Genomic DNA, 22,278 nt, shown 5'->3' with positions numbered 1-22,278 from the left:
AGCATACTCTTCAGGGAGCTATTAGAAAGACAGTCACGTATGCCAGTGTTTATTTAGACCCTATTGTGCTCTACCTTGTGCAAGGTATTTTTAATATCCATTGTTTCATTTGAGTCCTTCAAAACCCTGCTGGGATGGGTTATCTCAGTTTTACACATAATGAAACAGGCTCAGAAAATGTATGTGATTCACCCAGAGATGCCCTCCGTGAGTGACAGAGAGGGTGTGTTGGGAACAGGAAGGCGTTATGACTGATTGGTTTTGAGGTGAGGGTGGGACAAGCTGCATTAGTCCTGCAGGCGGTTGCACATGGTGATGTGATGCCTGAGAAAGAAGTCAGAGCTAAAGGCACAGTTTTGAGAGTCATTCCTGAAAAGGTGATAGATGAAGCCAGAGGAGAGGAACAGATGATTTCGAGGGAGAATATAGCTGAAATAAAATGCAGCAGTGAGAGAATCCTATCATCTTAGGAATGGTTAGAAAGTGGAAATTGGTTTGTAAAACTCCAATCTTTAAAAAAGTGAAAGAATAATTTGTAAGGTTATTTTTGGTTGTTGTGGTGATGAAAAACACATAATGTGCTTTTAATGTTTATTTTAGCTTTTCAAAATGTCCAACAAAGAATCTTGTGGAAAAACAGAGACCTCTCAGAGGAAAGACATCACCTCATTGCCCAACTTTGATGAAGAAGTAAGAATTTTGATTTACTAACCCAAAGACACCCTTTCTTTACAGTTTATTTTTGTGTAGTGCAAAAAATACTCCTGTTTTCAAATGACATATGTAAGCATACTGTTCTGCCCTTCTGGCCCAGGGGAAGTTGTTTGTTTTTCCTGTTCTCTGCTTGCATTATTTTATTTATTCCTCACAACTATCAGGTAGGTACTGTTATTATCTCAATTACACAAATGAAGAAACTAAAGCTTAGAGAGGTAAGTAATTTGCTTAGGCATTTCTGACTTCAATTCTAACCCTCCCCAGAATCCTCCTTTTCATAGAAATAATTCACCATTAGATCATTTCCCACCTCTTCTCCCTTCTGCCTTTACTCTGTATGGGATAGGATCACGTGCTCACCAGTCGAAACGGGGAGGAGCAGGGGAGGCTGAGGGTAGGGAATGCATGCTTTCCCTGTTCCTTTTTCTGATACTGTTAGCACAGTACTCTAAGAAGTGTTTTGGTGAGTGAAATTTAGGATAGCTAAATAATTGAGCTGGGTGTTGTCTCCAGAAAGCAAGGCTGCCACGTGATTGATTTAACCAAAACAAGCAACATCCCCTGCATTCAGTTTTATTATAGACTCTGAGTACTCTGTAGTGTATCATCAGAGTTAGATAGTGTTTGTGCTCCATTATCATCCAAGATGAGAGACCACAGTCTGGCAAAGGTACGTATTCACTAAAGAAGTGATTTCTGTGGTAGCAGGTTAGTTCACAGAGTTTTTGTTGTTGTTGTTTTGTCATTGAATGAAGTATTTTCAAGATCGTTACACGTTTTGGTGTTTGTTCTTTGCTTACTAACTTCCTGATTACTAATTTGGCCTCCCAGGTATACTGGTAATTGGAAAGAGGACCTTGGAGTGTGGCCTTGATCTGTGTAACATTATTTGACACTAGGAACTGACATGCTGTGTGCAATTGTCATTCTTTACCTACTTGAACTAGACTTTTCTTGCCATCAGTCCTCCAAATATGCTGTCATTAAGGCCAGCAGTGGTTTCCATGTTGCTGGATCCATTGGTCAGTTTTCAGACCTCCTCTGACTTGACCAATCAGCAATATTTGACATACTGATTTCACCTTCTCTTTGAAACACTTTCTTCACTTATCTTTTGAGACTAAGTGAGGGAAGAAAATCAGACTCCTCTGATTTCAAGTCCGATTTTCTTTCCTCACTGGTGACTTCTTCACAGTGTCATCTTCTTAAACAATAACCTTTCAAGTGCCCAGCCTCAGTTTTCCCAGCTTGGTAAATTGCACTTCCATTCTTTCAATTGCTTGATCCAAAACCCTGGTCGTCATCCTCTACCTGCATCCAGTCTATCAGCAAATTCTATCAGCTTTCTTTCTCTTAGTAATATATTCAGAGTCTGACTCCCTCCCCCGCTGCTATCACCCTGATCAAGGCGGTAGACTTGCTTTTCTAGATTATTGCAATAGCTTCTAAATTGATCTCCTTGCTTCTGCCTTTGCCTCCTTGTTTCTCAACACAACAGCCAGGGTGATCGTATTTAAAGGTAAGTCAGATCACATCACCCCTTTAGCAAGTACTTTCTAGTGGTTTTCCCCTTCATCCAGAGTCAAAGCTCAGGTCCCTGCTGGGGTGGACACAGTGTCCTACTCTCCACTTCTCTTCTCCCTCTCATTGCCCCTCTGCTTTCTCCACTCCGTGGCTTCCTTGCTTTGTTCCAACAAGCCAGGCACATTCCTGCCTCAGGGACTTTGCTGCTCTTTCCTTTGAACTGAAGATACTTTCCTACTCTCATGGTTTGTTCCATCCCTCCTCTAGGTCTTTACTCTTTAAAATTGCAACTGCCTCATCCCCCACCTGCCAGCATTTCCTGATTCTTTTCTGTGCTTCATTTATTTTCCATAGCATAGTGTGACACACCAAATATATTATTTGTGTGTAAACTGCTGTACTAGATTTTCACTTCCCGGAGGGTAGGGACTTTGATAGTTTTTTTCATTAATCTCTCCCCACTGTCTGGAATATCATTGGCACATGGTAGGTACTGAGAATATATTTATCCTGGGTCTGTTGAATTCAGGACCCACTGAAAAATAACTGGGTTTATAAAAATACATGGATTTTCTTTGTAGACGATTGAATTCCCCCATGCCTGTGCCACCTCCCAGGGCACTTACCGGAGCTCTCAGCTGGCCTTCTGTGACACCCATATCCCTTCTCGTCTCTAATTTAAGAGAACCTTGATTTTCTGATTTCTTGTTGAATCTACCTTCTATTTGGGCATCTCTTCCTCTTACCAGTTTGTGTGCCTTTGAACATTGTTCCCTGCTGAAATTTATTATTAATGTAGAAGGAATGTTGATTTATAACAGTGATGAAATAATGTTGTCTTACACTGTGCTTTTCTTTCCCTTTTTTCCAAATGGCATTCTTAGGATAAGAAAGATAAAAGAACCTCAGCAAGTTCCACGAGTTCATCTTGCTCTAGAAGATACGTTTCATCAGAGAAGAGAAAACTGGTAAGTGTTTACATGCTCTAACTAACTGGGAAAGTTATTTATATTAGAGTTTGAATGTTCAATTAGGAAGTTTAGGATATAAATTCCTCCACTACTTTTTCACTAGTTTTTTCTTTGTATTACACTTGCTTTTTGATAGCCAAAGGAAAGACAGCAGGGTTGGTTTTTTTCCTTCCTTTCATTCACCAAAACCCATTTATCAAGTTCCCTATTTATTTGTGCGGATGGACCTTACCATTTGAGATTAGATAGCATGGATTTAAATTCAGACATTTTAAAGTCTTTTCCTATATATTGTTATATTTGTCTTTACAATTTACTTTTGAGGTAGCCAAGGAAGAAGATGCAGTGTTTGCATTTTCAGATTCAGAAATCAAGATCCGGAAAGTTAAGTGACTTGTCCAAGGACACAAAATTACACAGTAAATTTTCACTTTATGTCGTAGATAGGTTCTGCAACCTTTAAGCGAAATGATTTATAATGAAACTGATTTTACTGTAGGCTGATTGCTAGGAACAAGAGTTCAGTTCCTACAGCATCTCATCAGTGTTATACTGAAATAATAAAGGAAATGGTATTATTCAAGGACCTGCTATGTCCAACAACAAAGCCAAGTCCAGAGTCCTACACAAATAATTAGAAGCAGTGACAGCAAACTAAACACATGAAGCTAGTGCAAGGGTGGTCGGTGAAAGCACTTCCCACATTCAAGTTGAAATTAGGTTTATGTCAGGATTGCCGCAGAGTTGTGGGTAAGAGGAGAAAGTAGTGGAAGTTCCCTGCAAGCAGAGTTGTTTTTAAGAACTTGTTTGTTTTCATATAATGAAACTGCTGTTTCAACTTACTGTTGCTATATTAACCTTCAAACACTGATTTCATCGTATTTCCTCACTGTTAAAAAACCTTCACTCCCTTTTTAGTTTGTCATTCAGGATGTTCTTAAATTTGATCACACTCTAACTCTCCAGTTTTCTTTTTCCTTCTTCCTCAAAACTTCTGTTTCTTGCTAGGCTGGTTTGTTTTCTCTCTGCTGAATTGGCTCCAGGCATCTTTAGCTTCTTAGAATGCCTAAGCACTCTTAGCTGAGAATGCCTTTTTCTTTTACTCATTAATCTTTATTCAATCTATAGTCAACCTTTAGCATATATTTTGTCCACTTTTCTTCCTAGGTATGTTCTAACTTTTGGTGGTTGATGTTTTAAACAGTCTTACAACTTACTGTCTACTCTTCCGCTTTGGCGCTTGTGTCCTTACATTAGGTTATTTGTACATACTCTTCTACTTCTCTTTATTTTTTACTTGAAGCTCTTTAGGACAGGGGCTATGTCCTGTCTCTCTCTTATTTTACTTGTGCCTAGGCTAGCCCTGTATCCCAGAACACATAGATAGGGGGTAGACCGAGAGTAGACAGATCTGCTGCTGACCTGCTCTGTGACATTGAGGAAGATAATTTGCTCTGTTCGAGCCTTGGGTACTTTATCTGTAACATGGGGACGATCACAGTGTCTGTCTCAAAAGATTATTGGAAGGATTAATTAAAGTATTGTGTGAACCTATTCACTAGAACATAAGTATGGGGAAAAGCAAACTGTCTCCCAGTCTCCTTCCCTGTAACTGTGGTGCCACTGCACAACTTACATTTCTTAAATGGCACATTTTTGTCTTGCAGAAATCAGATCATATAGACATTCTGAACTGTAATATAAAAAGAAGACAAGAACTGAAAAGGTAACCCCCCCCCCCTTTTTGGTACCTTTTTACTTTTTTGGCCTAGAATTGAGAATCTAAATAATTAGACTTGCAAAATCGTTTGCTTACTGTGATAAGTACTGTTGTGAATGCAAATATTTCTAGCTACATCACATTTTATGATTTTGAATTGTCTTAATATAAATTTGAGGAAAAGTTGAGTGAAATAAAACTTATTTCAGAATTCTATACTATATAAAAGATACTTCCAAATAAAATGTAGATTTTTATCCAAAGTGATTTGATTTTGACACAACAGAGCAATCTTGCAGCTGATAATGTTGAGAAATTATGGTCCCTGCACTATGTCATATTTTAAAACATTGGTTACTAAATTTTTAAATAATTATAATAATTTTTTCACAAAATTTCATATTCTTTATTGCAAGAGTTCAATCTAGGATGTTGATATTCAGCCATAGGTGAATATTGATTTTATACTCATTTGTAAAAAAATGTGTATTTGCTGTATGTCTAATTTATCTAAAAAGATCTCAGAACTTTAGTATTTTGGGTTGCGAATATAAAACTGAATTATTGCATTATAGCATTTCATAAAACTAGTTGATAAGAGGTAATTTTAAAGTTTAATTTTGTTGGTGTTTTAAAAGGTATGATAATATTGAGTTTTTTATTTAATTATGACCATATAAAACATGGTGCATAGATTCCGTGAAATATGCAGCACAGGGCTATTGTGAAGAACAAATAAAATAGGAATATGGAGATCTCAGAGAACTACAAGTTCCCATTAAAAAATTTTGTTTGTTTTGCATGTTGTTTTCCTGATTTTTCTTTAATATGGTTGATGTCCTACATGATATACCATTAAGTGCTAGTCAAGGTCCAATAAAATTTGAAGTTTTGTATTAAAATGACCACTTCATAAGTTATACAAGTGTCTAATCAGTATGTTGTACATCTGAAACTAATATAATATTGTGTGTTAACTGAAATTGAAAAATTAACATTTTTTTAAAAGAGTGATAAAGACAATTTAGTTTTCTTTTATTGTTACTTATTAGCAGATAAATAATGATAGGCAGTCTTTTTGTAGGAATAGATAGCAAAGTGAATAAAACCAGATGAAGAGTCAGGTTTGACTCCTGTAAAAACTCTGAGATGTGTATGATTTGTTCTTCCATAATTATTTGAGAAGTCACTTAATTACCATCTCTTGGTAATGCTGGACTGTAATCTAAGTAGGGGGAAGGACTCCACCTACTGTGTGTGTCTTCCACTGCCTCTCCAGTGCCTGGTAGTGTGACAGGCACTCAGAAAGCGCTGTAGGATTTATTAATAGAAGTTAATGGATTGCGTTATGTTGAAATTTTTCCCCTTTCTTTCTGACTACAAACTAGTATCTACGTTTGTTAAGCAGGAGAATATTACTGTCACCTGTAGCCATTGTGTCTTCTAACATTTTGAGCAAATTTGTTTCTGACCTTTTTGCTATGTTTATTTAAATTGTTGAGACTACATTATGTATACAGATTTATGCCCTGCTTGTTTTTTTGCTTAATATTGTATCAGTATGTTTTATATCATTGAAGCTTTTCAAAAGATCATTTAAAATGACTATGATATTTTCCCATAATTGATAAAATGGTTCTTATTTCAGAAATTTTTACATTTACCTTGTACTTGACTTTTTGCTGTTATAAATAATCCTGAATTGAATATCTTTTTTTTTTAGTTTATTTCTTATTTTTTCACCTTGATATTCTAAAATGGGAATTACTGAGAAGTCCAAGAATATGAACTTTTTAGAATTCTTAATTATAATTTCAAATTTCTTTGTGGAACCATAATCATTTCACATTTGCACTAGCAACAAATGAGAGAGGATCCATTTTACAACTCCTTGCCGATATATAATGTTATTTTAAACTCTTTGCTAATTTGATAGAAGAAAATGGTATGTTGTTGTAATTAGCATGTTTATGATTCCTAGGGAAGTGAGATTTATTTCCCCAAATGTTTATTAGCCTTTCCCTTTCCCTCTTTCATTAATTTTCTGCTTACGGGGTATTCTAGAGTCTTAGGACTTTTTGATGAGCTTTTTATCTAATATGGCTAATAAACTATCACATATATATGTGTGTATATATGTAAATACACACATATATATAAAGTGCCATTTCCCAGTTCTTTGAATTTTGTTTATTAACTTTTAATATGCTAAAGTTTGAAAGTAAATAGTCATTTACATTTATTATTTTCTCTTGTGATTTTTCCCATGGCTTTTAAATTTAGGAAGTTCTCTGTTAAGAAATCAAATAAATATTCTCTTTTTTCCCCTGTGGTTTTTAAGAGTTTGATATGAAATATAGCAATTATTATTATTATAATAATTATTTTGTACTTAAGTGTTTAATCTATTTGGAATTTATGTTGTCTGGTATTTTACAAAGCTATAAATTTGTTTTTGTTGTTTCCCCCAAATAGCAAACCAATTATTCCAGCACCATTTGTGGAATAGTCCTTTTCATTTCATTCTTAATGTAGTTATTTCCACTTTTTAGGAAGTTTGCGTCAGGCTAGTTCTATCCTTTCCTAACTAAAATGGTACGGTGCAAATTGTAATGTAACCCAGGTTTCTGTGTTGCTTTACAGACCTAATGTAGACCCTGACATTCCAAGAAAGAGACCAAAACTCACTTCGTCATCCCAAGGACCTGTTACACTCCAAGAAGCATCATATTTGAATGATAATCAAATTATTTCACAAAGTCCTTCTTCAGATGGAACTAAAAAACATAAAAGTAAATGTGTAGATATGAAAGTGAAAGATATTAAGCTGACAAATTTTAGGAGTAACTTTGACCATGGAATTAAAAACCATAGCAGTTCTAAAATTGCCAAAGATGTGAAACCTGAAGCTGAAGGCCAGGCTGGTGAAAGATCATGGCCTCGGGTGCTTGCTCAGAGGGAGAAGGTGAAGGAACCCAAGAAAGAAAGGCACAATAAATATAGAGACAGTTCTGAAAAACGTATTGTGGAAAAATGCAAGAGAATTCAATTTTCTCAAGATTATAATTCCAACAAGATAATTAAAGAACCCTGTGAATCCAGAAGAAGGAAAGTCAGTTTCAAAATTCCAGTAAAATCTCATGATACCCATCAGAAACTTGTAGAAGAAAATGTTTTCCTTTCAGATTCCAGCAAGTCAAGGACTAAGCAGAAGAGAAAAGGACGCCTGGAAGGCTTTCAGGGTCCATCACATTTGATGAGGCACAAAAGCAAACATTTATTTTCAGATTCCACTTATAAACAGGCGGTTCATGAGTGGAAAGGAAAATCTCATCACGAGCATCAAGAAAGTAATGATTCAAGTTCAAGTGAAAACCTGACCCAGGTAAGGCATTGTAAAATAGACTACACGTTTTAGCAGAGTAATATAGTTCCCATTACTGATAATAATCACAGAGGGCTGGTTTAAATTTAGTCAGGAAGATATGTACTGGTTTCTTTATTTTACGCCTTCAATTCCAACTTCCTTAGAAAGGTATCCTGGCACCTGTCAAGGATCCATAGAAGAAGAGAGTGCGTGAAAATGTAGAAAGACGCAATTACAGGTAGTCCTTTACAAAAAGCACTGTGGCAGTCTCTTAGGCTCTTCTTTGACCCCGGTACTATGGAACACCCAGGTTTTAGTCTTCTGAATAGCTTATTCCTTCAGCAAATTATTTTTTAAGTGCTGCTCTCTGCCAGGCATTTCAATAAACTAGAAGGGACACACCTCTGTATTCAGCGGCTTATGCATGTGAGAAGATGCACAACAATCACCTAAGTCTGGTAAGTACTTAGCCCTCAATATAGGAATTCACAGCAGGCAATTAATGTAGCCTTGGTACACTGTGGGGGGATTAGTGAAAGGTTTACCAAAGGGGATTATGTTTAAACTGAGAACTAAGGAATGAATAAGAATTACTGGGGAGAAGGTGAGGTGAGGTGGGATGGGAAAGGGAGGAATGTTCCAGGCAAAGGGAACCCACTGTGTGTGCAGAGATGCAGGCTGGAGAGCATGGCACAACCATTTTCCTTTTAAATAAACGGAATAAATTGGCATTTGTGAACTAGTTTGAGAACCTGTTGTCTATAACCTTTTCTCTATGGCAAAATTATTTACCTTTAAGAAAACTTCTAGAATTTTAGAACTTCAGAATTCTGAAATTCAGAGACTGACTGCTTATAAACGGGAGTGGTTGAGTTTACCTGCTTTTAGCTGTTAGGACTATCGATTGCAGTGGTAAAGCACTTCCTATGAAAAGTGGAGGGATAATAACTAGGGAGGCCAGAAGAGTTTGAGAGGGAGAGAACTCTTTCATTCGGTGTACTTGAAGGGTTCCAAAGAAGGAAAGAAAGAGTTTGTTCTTTTTATGGCTTTCCTTTTTATTTATTTTTATATACCATTTTTATTTTCAATTACAGTTGACATAGATTATCATATTTCAGGTGTACACCCCAGTGATTAGACATTATGTAACTAAGTGATCACCCCAACTCCATACATAGTTAGAATATTAATGACTATATTTCTTATGCCGTACTTCACATCCTGATGACTATTCTGCAATAACCAATTTGTGCAATAGCCAGTTTGAAGGGATTACCTTCACCATTTTCACCCACCTTCCCCAACTCCCCTCCCATGTGGCAACCATCAAAATATTCTCTGTATCTATGACTCTGCTTCTATCCTGCTTGTTTTGTTTTTTAGATTGAGTTTTTGATAGATATGTATTTATTGCCATTTTATTGTTCATATTTTTATCTTTTTTTCTTCTTTTTAAAGACCCTTTAACATTTCATGTAATACTGGTTTGGTGGTGATGAACTCCTTTGGCTTTTTCTTGTCTGGGAAGCTCTTATTTGTCCTTTTTATTCTAAATGATAGCTTTGCTGGGTAGAGCAATCTTGGTTCTAGGTCCCTGCTTCATATCATTTTGAATATTTCTTGCCAATGCCCTCTAGCCTGCAAAGTTGCTATTGAGAAATCAGCTGACAGTCTTATGAAAGCTCCCTTGTAGGTAACTAATTGTTTTTCTCTTGCTCCTTTTAGGACTCTCTGTCTTTTAACTTTTCCAATTTTAATTATGATGTGTCTTGGCGTGGGCCTCTTTGGGTTCATTTTGTTTAGTACTCTGAGCTTCCTGGACTCGTATGTGTATTTCCTTCACCAAGGTAGTGAAGTTTTCTGTCATCATTTTTTCAAATATGTTTCCAAATTCTTGCCTGCTCTCTTCTTCCAGCACCCCTATGATGTGAACGTTGGAGTGCTTGAAGTTGTCCCAGAGGCTCCGTACGCTGTCCTCATTTTTTAATTCTTTTTTGTTCTTGCTGTTCTGAACATTGGTTGTTTTTAGCTTCCTTATATTCCAAATTGCTGATTTGATTCTTGGCTTCATTTACTCTACTGTTGATTCCCTGTAAATTGTTCTTTATTTTAATTCGTGTGTCCTTCATTTCTGAGTGGGTCTATTTTAAGCTGTTGAGGTTCTCAGTAAGCTCATTAAGAATTCTTATAGCCAGTGTTTTGAACTCTACATCAGATCTCCATTTTATTTATTTCTTTTTCTGGTGTTCTGTTCTTTTCTTTCATTTGGGCCATGTTTCTTTGTCTCCTCATTTTGGTAGCCTCCCTGTGTTTGTTTCTATATAGTAGGTAGAGCTGCTATATCTCCCAGGCTTGGTAGCATGTCCTAATACAGTAGGTCTCCTGTAGGGTCCAGTGGCACAGTCTCCCTCTTCACCTAGGTTGGGCACTTGAGGAGTGCCCCCTGTATGGGCTGTGTATACCTCCTCTTGTATTTGAGCCTTCACTGCTGTTGGCATGTTAGTGGGAAGGATTTACCCCCAGGCCGATCAGGTGCAAGGACTGACTGTGCCCACTGACCACCACGGAGGATCAGTCATGCTCGGGCCCACCCTACAGAGCAGGACTTACTTCAACAGGACTCTGGTGCCTGCTGAATTTGCACCTTGAGTGTGTCACTTGTATGGTGGTTGGGTGGTTGTGCTTCAGTGTGGTCTGAAGCTGTCCACTGGGTGCACTGGCTCGGATGCCTCCCAAAACATGCAGGATAAGGTCAGCCACTGCTGCCTGGGGCCACCCACCATGAGCTACAAAGCAATCTGCAGATGGCTGCTACTTGTGTTGGGCTCAGAGGTGTCCAGGCAAGGCCAAGCTGCCTGTGAACCAAGGCCGGCTGCTGCTAGGACCAGGCCTGGGACCGCTTACTGGTTAGTGAGAGGTACGGGACTTGCTGAGGTTAGATTGGCTGCTGCTTGTTTAAGAGATTTTAGGAAAATCTGAAGCATGAGCCAAGAAAGGCCATTTTTATGGAGAATTCACGGGAAGCAGCCTGTTGGTGCTGAAAATAGGTAGAGCAGGGCCTCAAGGAATGTCCAGAGTGGGGCAAACAGTGTGAGCCATGTTGATGGAGTCTCAGATATGGCACCTGTCTGCAGGCTGTTTGGGGTGAGGGCTCCTCCTCAAAGGAACAGTAGCCTCTGCAGCACTTCTGTCTGGGAGAAAGCTGCCTCCCCAGTTCTCCCCCAGTGCTGGACAATTTACTTCTTCCCCCATATGTCTTTGGTGCCTTTGAAGCTGCTGCCTCTGCACTGGAGCTCTGGGGGAGTGAATCTGAGTAAGTCCATTCATGGGCTCTTTAAGAAGAACTGCCCGGGACTCCATAAGCATTCCTCTCCCTCAACCTCAATCCCTGCGAGTTTTTACAGTGAGGGGGCTTCTCTTTCTGGTGCTGGAACCCAGGGCTGGGGGGCCTGATGTGGGGCTGAGACCCCTCCCTCCTCACAGGGAACCTTCGCAGCTATGATAGCCCTTCCAATTTTTTCCCAACACTTGTAGATGTGGGACCAGCCCATTCATTCCACATCTCTGCCCCTTCTCCCAGTCTCCATGTGGCTGCTTCTTTAATTCTCTAGTTGTAGGGCTTCCATTCAGCCAGATTTCAGGTGGTTTTGAATGATTATTGTTCTGTTGTTTAGTTGTAATTTTGATGTGGTTGTGGGAGGAGGCGAGTACCATGTTTACCTTTATCGATTTCGTGACCGGAAGTCTCTATTGCTTTCTTAACGGAAAGCCCTCCAGATTTCTTGTGTTACAACCAGTTCCCTAGAATAAGATAAGAGAAAGAAAGTTGAGCTTGCCAGTGTGTTCAGTGACCATCTTTGTGTCTGCTTTGTGGTCCCGTGGGCTGCACATCTAAGGAACAGTATGAAAAAGCCTGCGTGCTTCTTATAGTTACTTTTGGTCTGTACAGAATTACTGCACAGAAGTACAGAGCATGAATATTAAGTTGTAGGGGAAGAAGTTTTTGCGTGATTACTTTCCAGTTATTGGACTTAAAGCTCTTTATAAACTGTTCCTTTGATAGCAGTCTTATCTGACCAAGTCATTTTGACACAGGAGCAGCCAGGGAATATTGTTCTTATCTTGGATATATTATCTTGGATATATTATCTTCAGCACGTGGTAGACGGTAGAGAATCATCTTAATATGTTAGTGGTTCTTTTTTCCTCACAAATTTTTCAGTAGATAACTATTTCCCTAAAATAATGATTGCACTTTACAAGGAAATAACTGTGGTTTCTGGATTCAATAGTCCTGTTATGCTTCCCTAAGTGAAAATAACTCCTTTTGTTGCCTATGTCTTATAGCCCCGTGATACAGACCTCTCTCAGACTGCACCCACCCCCAGTATTGCAAGTTAGGGTTCTAGAAATCATGGCTTTTGTGCTACTTTTTCAAACTCAGTACTTACAGGTCTGTGAGGTAGGAGTTCATCAGTTTATCAAACATTAGTTAAAAGTACCTGTCATATATCAAGTACGTTTCTAGGTGAATAATAAGATCTTTACCCTCAAGAAGTTCGCAAGGAGGCAGATTAGTAAGCAAATACAATTGCAGTGCAGTGAAGTGAATATTGGAGCTCTAAGAGTTGGGCTGGCATCAGGATAATTTTGGGGGTAACTTGAGGAAGGGCTCACTAAGGTGGAGTTCTTTGGCTTGGCAAATTCAAGGGTGTGGAGAGCCAGGGCTGGAAGTGCTGTTTTGCCAGGGTGGAGGCCCCATGTGTGCAGTGGCATGGAGCTGTAAAGTTTCATGGCAAGGGCGGACGTGGGCACTCCAGTTGAGGTGTATAGAGTCTGTTGGAGGGAAAGTAGGAGAGGAAGCCAGGGTCTGGACAAGGGATTATTTTGTATTCCATTAGAAAAATTTTATCCTGTGTCCTGTAAGTGGTGCAGAGCCACTGAAACATAATGAAGGAGGTGGCATAATCAGGTTCCCAGTTTTGAATCATTCCAATAGATAAAACCCTTGTTACCCTAGTTATTGATATTCCCTTTTGTCATCCTCAAGCTTTATCCCAACCCAGGTATTTAATAAAGCGTGGTAGAGAAAGGCAATTAAATGCCCACTAAGACTTTTTTTAATAGGGAGGAAGTTTTCAGAGACAATTGACATGAACTTTTCTCGAATTTTGGGTGATACAAAATTTATTGAAGTCATTGGAAGTGGCCTGTGGTCCAAGAAAGTGAAGGGTTGTACTGACCTAAGCAAAAAGAATAACAAGACTTTGAATGTCAAGAGTTGTAGGGAGTTCTGATAATAATCTATAGCTCGCTAGGCATTTCTTAGTTGAAGAGAACCTTAAAGATCTAGTGAGATTTAATGTCAGGTGGAAAAGGGGTTATAAAATCCCGAATCCTGGAATGGTAAAGCTATAATGGGCCTGTGTGTGAGATGTGTATAGTTTTATATCATGTGAAGACTGGTGCTGGGAAGTTAGGGTGGAAACTGAATTCCCAATAAAGCAATGGCTTCCTGGAATATGCATGTGAGTTTGGTGTTATCTTGGAGATTTCTCAGAAGATGATTTGGTTCAGTAGTGGCTTTTGCTGAGTTCCCTGTTACCTGTACAGAGGGTCAGGTAGGTCAGCAAAAGTGCCAGTGAAAAATTGGAATTAGTAGAAAGATTTTCAACCTCTGCCAGAAGACAGTATAACTATGCATTTTTCAGCCTTTCCCCCTCAGTTATATTATAATCTTCAAGGTCTCTTTGTTGTCGGGTCATTTCACTTTTAGAGATGGCTCAGTTACTACCAGATGCAAATTTCCCAGCACCAAAGACCAGCTTGTTTGCCTTTGCATGGTTCTCTCTATCTCTTAGCGGGGGCATGTGCCATAGTTTTCAGTCTTAGAATATGAGTATTTTTAGTAATATATGAATGAGCAAACCCTAAAGGCTTTCTACTCTGGTTCATGACTTAAAAGAATGAGGCTTTTCTAGTCAAGGGGCAATTTCTCATCTGGGGGCAATTTCACCCCTTTCAGGGGCATTCGGCATAGATTTGGTAGGGGCATTTTTGATCGTCAAGATTGGGAGGGGGGTGTGCTACTGGTTTCTGGTGGATTGAGGCTGGAGGTACTGCTGAGCATCCTACAACACACAGAACAGCACCAGCACAAAGAATTACCCGACCCCAGCATCCATACTGCCAGGGTTGAACACCTCGAAGTAGCTGTGTGTTTCATTCTAAACTAATAAAATCACTTTTCTTTTCAGATTTTTGAAGCACGATGTTCTTCAGTGTCATATGAAATTATTCAAGATACAGATGAAGAGGTTAATGCGTTACTTATTTACGTTGAATATTGTTAATGAAAATAAAGTCAAACAGTTCCTATTTCAATAAAAATAATGACTTTAAAAACCTTGGTAATATGAAAATAACACCAATATCTGTACTTAAATCAATATTTAAGTTTTATTAGGTAATGAAAAACTATTTGGAAAAATATTTACATTTACTTGATCACCTTTCTGCCTTTGTTTCTTATATGTTTTGAATAAAGAGCATGGAGCGCATGGCCTACAAGTTACATAAATTTTGATTTAATGTTATCAGGCATTTGTGTGCTTATGCCTGGACTTGACAAAATGCAGTTTGATACTAATATGTTTTTTGCCCATTTTTTCTAATCAGCAATAAGGTGAAAATATTATTCAGTGAAGGCGAGAGAGAGAGAGAGAGAGAGAGAGAGAGAGAGAGAGTGTGTGTGTGTGTGTGTGTGTGTGTGTGTGTGTGTGTGTTTTTTTAACCTGCTGCATCATTCATTTGCCAGCTGGATTCTCCTGATTGATCCTTATAGAATTATGGCATAGAATTTTATGTTCCCTGGTCCTGAATTAAAATTAGATTTATAGAATACTTTGTATTTTTCTATTTTTAAGAAGACTTTAAAACCATATTGATTGTGACAGGTTTTTATTTGTGACAGTCAGTTGTATTTTTCTGTTTTGTGGGTTTGTGCCCTTGTAGAAGAAAGATTTCTCACCTCTGTTCTAAAGCTAGATTTCTATTTGAGTTTTTGATGATTCGTAAACAACCTTAGAATTCTCAATAAGAGCGCTCATCATCCAGATAAAAATATATGTGGCTCCAAAGTACTGTGAAGTAAGAGTGGGGGTGAGGATTAACTTAATTTGAAGGTCTACTGCTACATACTAGGCTCTGTGTGAGGAGCTTCACAGTATTTCATAATTTCGTTTAATCCTCACAAAATACTGAAAGGAAAAGCATATCTAACATTCCTATTTTGTAGAAGAGCAAACTGAGACCCAAGGTAGTTAAATTATTTGCTTGCCTAAGGTTACTAAAGTAATAAGAGAAGAGCTATTTAAAAACACTGTGTTATATTTATAAGTCTGTATTCTCTTACCATGCTGCCAAAATATTTTTGTAAATATTTTTCTTTCCACAAACTGATTCATTTAATTGCTTTCTTCTTATTAACCTTCAGACTAAGGAATTCAAAAATAATTTACTGCGGGTCTTTTCGAATTTAGATGCAGATAGTGGAAGAGCTTCATGCTGCACGTGTGGGGAAAAGTGTGGACTTGCCCGTGGTTCCCCCTCCTGGAGAGTTGTCCAGTATGGAGATCGACTTGGTGGAAGACGACGTGCACTCCTCTGCTGGTATACCCTGTTCGCACATGCTAATGTCTGTGGTCTCCTGTGCTTTCTTAGGAATGAATGTGCCAACGTGCAGTTGTTACAATATTTAGATAAAGGATGTTAAAATGTGCTCATTTGAAATAATAAAGTTTGGTGTATTTTAACTATAGTAGTAGCTGTGTATTTGTCTTATCATCATTTGTTTTTATATATTTCACATCATTAGGCAGATATATTTTCTGTTTCTCTTTTGCCAAGGGGCAGTAATCAGAGTTATGAGTTGTCTTTTGTTCCTGCTTTTAATCATCACTTTTAACAATTTCAACTAACTAAACCACTGATCAGAAATAATGCAAATTGCTCAAAGGTCTTATATGCCTGGATTTCTTATTTATATAGAAAAATTTTAATCATTCTTGCTAGTGGGAGAAGATAATGATAGATATTATCTAGTATCTATTAGTATACTATTTTGAATTGTATTTATAAAAATAGTAATGCTGCATTATAGTCACACTGAATTTTTCAGTTTACGGTTTTCACGTGCATTAACCTGATTCTCACAATGGCACCAAAAAATAATGGTGCTAGTATTATCTGTTTTCTTTCTTTTATATATATATATTTTTTCAATTATATTTCACTCAGAGTATATTAAAATTAGCTTACAATTCCTAAGTGCACAACTACCAGTGAGACAAGACAGTTCGGCAACATAGTTTACTACTGGGAAAAGTCAGTTTATGATTTAAATCCATCGGCGAGCAATTCATAATATTCTGCTGGTGGGCAATTAATTATTACTGTTCCTTCTCTTAAGAACTGGAGTAAATGCGTTTTTGCTTTTGTTGTCTGAAGGACTGCCTTCTCTTAAGAGTGATATCAAAGTTGTATGATATCAAAATTTAGTTATTAAAGAAGTCTATTATCAAGTGTCCTGAAATCTTAACTTTGCTCTTTTTCTTTAGCAAATACAGCTTCAGACAAACAACTTCTAATTGTTATCGATACAAATATTCTGATGAATCATCTCAAATTTGTTAGAATTTTGAAGACAACAGAAATCCCAGGTATTTATAAGATATGTTTGCGTGATCAGCTTAACTTGAGAAAATAAAACACCCTTCACAGGTTCCCCGAGCTGTCTGAACTGACTCCTCCTTGATCTCCGATAGCACTTGTTGTGACATTCTTGTGACGCATCTGGTTCAATTTTCATTTTCTATGTGTTGTCTCTTCCTCTAGACTGTGAATTCCTTACTTTGTAACTCAGTTTTCCAACAGCAGTTAGATTTAGTAGCTTTAGATACTTGTTGACTTTTGAGACATCTTTTTTATTTTTTAGGCTTTGACAGGCTTGTGTTAATAATTCCCTGGGTTGTGGTGCAAGAGCTAGATCGTATGAAGGCAGGAAAACTACTGAAATATGCCCAGCACAAAGCTATACCTGCGGTCCGTTTTATCAATGACAGTCTCCGAGATCAAGATAGAAAACTATGGGGTCAATCAATACAACTTGCATCTCAGAAACTTTGTAAGTATTGTTCTCTTGCTGCGCTTCCTGATTAAGATTTGTTTGGGTACTGACTCATTGGAGGGAAATGGTGAAAAACTCATGAAAAATTTATAACCATTGAAATGTGAAATCCAGGACATAGTGATGGGTTGGGGTATTCTATTAGGCTTGGTTTGGGGGTCTTTGGTTTTTATTTTTATGTTTCTCCTACACTTTCTGTCTGTATTTCACAGATACTGACTATAGTTCTGTGTGCGTAGTTGTATATGATAACATTACATGGGATTCTTTTTTTAAATACCACCATTGAGTGACGAGACCCATAAGTGATCTAAGTTTCTAATCCATCACTACATACAGTTAGTGTAGTGCAGAAGCAGACATAGTTTTCCTCTAGTTTCTCAGATTCTATAACGAGGAGGTGTTGTTATAATGAAGATCTATGTATTTTCTCCTGATTTCATTTCTTTCCATATTAGTTTGGTTCATTTTTTAAATCACTCTGGTCTTAGAACCTAAGTATGCTCTTTATGCTTTTATATAACTTTCTTGAAAAAAAAAAAAAAAATCTGTGTGTCAAGCCACACTGTTGCCTCTGCAGAGTTTATACATCATTTAGAGGATTTACTTAATGCCTTAAAATTTTGTTTCTCCCAATTCAGAATTATTTATATATGTAGATTTATGCTGTTTTAAATATCATGGATTTATGTTACCTATAGCACCCATATTCACCATAAGATATGAAAGAATTCAGCCTAAGATGAATATAATTATGATATTAGTGCTGAGCGATTTTGGCACAGCTGTTTAGTCTTACGTGTTTGAAGAAAAAGGGCCTCCACTGGTTGTTCATTCCTTCTAAATATGTTTAAATATTAGTAGCTCTTAGTATACTCCAGCTACAATAGTTATGTATTCTGAGTAGGAACTTTGTAGAGCTTTTAAAGGAAAACCACAAATATCACTTATTAGAGTTAAAATTATTAAAATATTTGAAAACATGAAATTGAACACCTTAGATGGTCTTTTTTTATTATGTAAAATTTCAAATGTAGGCAGAGAGAGAATAATATAATGAATTCCTTCGTACTTATCACTCGTTTTCAGTAATTACTAACATTTGCCATTCTTGTTTATTCTCTCATCTCCTTTTTTTATTCTCCTCCAACTCCTGTAACTTCTGCAATAGTTTGAAGTAAATCCCAAATATCACATCATATCATTTTTACCTATATATACTTTGGTATGTGCTGCTAACAGATAAAGATTTTTTTTTTAACAACTACACAATTAATAAAATTAACTCCCGATCCAAGCCATTATTTCAGTAAAGCCCTAGTCCTTAAAAAGAGGTAGAAATTTTGCTTGTTTTTAATCTTTTTTAAGTTTGTTGATACAAATTATATTTTATTATATAATAATATAATTATGATAATAATATACACACTTTTATGGCCATTATTCTCCAGACCCTTTTCCAAATGCTTTACAGCTGATAATCTCATTCAAACCTCATAGTCTGGTGGAAGATACTCTTATCAGTCTCATCTTGCTGGTGAGAAAATGGAGACACAGAGAGATGCAGCATTTGTCCTAGAGAGACGTTCCTTCAATAGGTTAGCTTTGAAAATTGTGTTAAAATGTTTATTTTAGAAGTTATTTTGGACACATTTTTAATTTTTATTTATTTACTTTTATTTTTTAAAGTTGATTTGAGAGAGAGAGAGAGAAACATTGATTTGTTGTTCCACTTATTTATGCATTCATTGGTTGAATCTTGTACGTGCCCTGACCGGGAATTAAACCTGCAACCTTGGCACATTGGGACGACACTCCAACCAGCTGAGCTACCCAGCCAGGACACATTTATTATTTTTAGATGCTTATTATGTTCCTCTGATTTTTCTATTTTCGTGTTCTTTTTTTGCTGCTTTGATTTCTTCAGTCTATGTTTTTTGATGATTAAGGAGGATAAATCACAGTAGTTGTCTCAGATATCTGTGTTGTTTCAATTTCTCTGTCTTCCTGGAAATCCATGTTTCACTTTAATGTTTAAATCTTATTATTTGATCTTATTTTTGTTAAATTGCTGAAATTGCTTTTAGTTATACGATTGTAGATAGAAAATAGATTATTTGTGTAATTCTCTATGTCAGATAATATATAAAGTACTTAATAGTTTATGGCTTGAAATAGATTATAATTCTCATGTGTTTGTTATGTGAAAAGCTTATACAGGTTGATTAGAAAAACTTCATATCCCTTTCCCCTAAATGGATGAGGATTATTAATAGGAAATTCACAAAAGGAAGAAACACAGCTAGTCAGTCCTTTGGTACTGCATACAGTTTCCGTCTGTTGGCCAATTTTAATGTTGTTAATTTCTTATGTATAAAAATTTTTAGATTTATCTTACACTTTTTTCTTTATTTCTTTTTATTGCTTCTAAATTTAGAAAGTTATTTTTTCTCAATACCTACGAGGAATACTTACAGGGCTCTAGTGCTTTGGGAATACAAATTAGTAACTTTTCAGGAGAGCAGTTTATCAGTGTGTCTCAAGAAGCCTAAAGATATAATTATCTTTCTAGAAATACACCCAAAAGAAATAATCACAGATGCTTACAGTGGTTTATATAAAAATGTTCATCACAGTGTCATTTATACAGCAAAAAATTTGAAACTTCACTAACAGAGAGGTTACATATAATTCTATAGGTGTATGAGAATTTACTATATTTTAAAAAATGTTAATGACATGTAATGTTAAACAAAATTTGTTGAATAAATATTTCATGAATATTCTTGTAGTTTTCAGTGTGCTTTTCAGTCCTGTGTATCCTAGAAAAAGTGATCAAACAGATATTTTTGAACTCTGATGCCTTTAGAACAGTGCACCATAACTTTTAAATCTCCTCTTGTCTGCTCAGTTGAGTTGTTTAAAGTTAACTCCTGATTTTGAGCTTTCTACTTTGCATTATTGTGGTATTTACTCTGTGAGCTACAATAAGGAAAATTGTCTGCTATAACATATGTCTGTCTGGCTCACTGGCTGTCTGATTAAAGAATTGAATTAAGTACCTTCCAGGCTCATGCTCTGAGATCAGCTGAGTTCTGTCTAGACTTCACAATGAGATTGTGAGCTCCTAAAAAGTTTGTTTTAACATCTCCAATTACTTAATGCAGTGACCTGGCACAGATTCAGTCCTGTAAAAGTATTTATTGCAGGAATGAATGAGTTTTCTAATTTGAATGTTTAGAGGATTTAGTAATACAGGCTAAAATTTGAAGGAAAAAAAAACATTATAATCTAGGAACATTGCTCATTGGCCATTATGTTTTGAAGTGTAGTGCGTAAGAGACTCCCCGAGGGCTGAAATCAGTCTTTGGGTCCAGGGTCCAAAGATTGGTATCCAGAGGGGGTCTGGGAGTGTGGTCCTGCAATCTGTATTACTATCAAGCACCCTGGGAGTTCTGAGGAAGGTAGTGTAAGCTCCTAGGAGAAACACTGTCATTGGTCCTCTTTCTGCACATTGCATTATTTGCACAAAAACCAAACTTTCACCACCTGCTTCAAAGCTTGGAGAATGCCAGAGGACAACTGTCAGCCACTGGTTAACATTTGTTAGAAGTTATTTTTTGTGTTCTCTGCCAAGGGCCCATAATGCCTTTTCCTGTACTACTGCATTAGAGGGGAAGGAAAAGCAGACACTTGAGAGTGGTTCTGTTGCTGGTGGAAGACTTGCTTATGATCTCTACAGATCTCTCAAGTTGAGATCATTTTAAGCATGTAGTAATCATAATTTACTAGTAATCTCTAAATGACTGGATTGAGATTAGAGTTCATAGCTTTTGGTTTCTACTCTGGCATTTGATCTACTGATCACATTTTTTGAGTTTATTGATGGACATAACCTATTCCATGTTAGTAGAAAACCAACCAACCACTTTCTCAAACTCACAACTATATGCTACCTGAGTTCTGTTGCAGAATTTTCAGGGTGTTGTTTTACTGTGTCTTATGTTCCACTTCTTATTTAAAAAGGTTGTTTGTTTGTTTATTTTAGATGTTTTTTGTATGTAAGTACAGCCTAGATTATTCATATGGTGCCCAGATTTCTAGTGCACTTACTGATAATTGCTTTTGCTAATTTGCAGATGGATTGAGTGATGAGAACAATGATGATCGAGTATTAAAATGCTGTCTTCAGTACCAGGAATTATTCCCTAGTTCTCTTGTTATTCTGTGCACGTGAGTTTCATGGCCATTTTATTTATTTATTTTTAAAATGGAAAATTATACCAAAGAATTTCTTTTTAAATCTTCCCCTGAGGATGTTTATTGATTTTGGAGAAGAAGGAGGGGAGTAGAAAGAGAGACACATTGAGATATTGAGACATCGAGACATCGGTGTCTATGGGACAATAGACACTAACTGAGCCACTAGGTCAGAGCACCAAAGAATTTTCAAAAAGTATACTTTATCTACCATACCAAGGGTCAAAAACATGTATACAGTACTTTATAAATCTGCCAGTGAACATAATTCACTTACATCTCATATTTTTTTCTTTTCTTAAAGTTTATGAGTTTATTTGAGCCAAACTGATGACATATGCAAGGGACTGAGACCTGAAATGCTCTCCTATTTTTTTTTTCTTTTTGAGGTCTAATAGAGCATATTAGTTTCTGGTGTATAGTATAATGATCTGATTTTTTTTAATATATATATTACTAGATGATTATTCAATTAAGTCTGGTTAACACATCCATCACCATACATGGTTACAAAAAATATTTTTTCCTGTGA

General features: G+C 36.8%; 1 protein-coding gene across 3 annotated transcripts in view; it reads left to right on the top strand.

Moving 5' to 3' along the window:
• The window catches only part of SWT1 (SWT1 RNA endoribonuclease homolog), a 79,092-nt gene that overhangs the window by 3,453 nt on the left and 53,361 nt on the right, over positions 1-22,278 (top strand). For 2 of the 3 annotated variants that reach the window (XM_024552605.3, XM_045188800.2), the window contains exons 2-10: positions 601-690; positions 3,126-3,209; positions 4,880-4,938; positions 7,576-8,317; positions 14,557-14,616; positions 15,841-15,970; positions 16,918-17,019; positions 17,295-17,483; positions 21,626-21,719. In XM_024552605.3, coding sequence (XP_024408373.2) covers positions 610-690; positions 3,126-3,209; positions 4,880-4,938; positions 7,576-8,317; positions 14,557-14,616; positions 15,841-15,970; positions 16,918-17,019; positions 17,295-17,483; positions 21,626-21,719 — 1,541 coding nt within the window. In that variant the 5' untranslated portion in view covers positions 601-609. The remainder of the gene's footprint in view (positions 1-600; positions 691-3,125; positions 3,210-4,879; positions 4,939-7,575; positions 8,318-14,556; positions 14,617-15,840; positions 15,971-16,917; positions 17,020-17,294; positions 17,484-21,625; positions 21,720-22,278) is intronic. The other variant, XM_045188804.2, reaches the window with a different exon arrangement.

This window comes from Desmodus rotundus, chromosome 12 (assembly GCF_022682495.2).
Source record: "Desmodus rotundus isolate HL8 chromosome 12, HLdesRot8A.1, whole genome shotgun sequence".
NCBI classification, from domain to species: Eukaryota; Metazoa; Chordata; class Mammalia; order Chiroptera; family Phyllostomidae; genus Desmodus; species Desmodus rotundus.
This window is presented reverse-complemented; position numbering and strand designations above follow the sequence as displayed.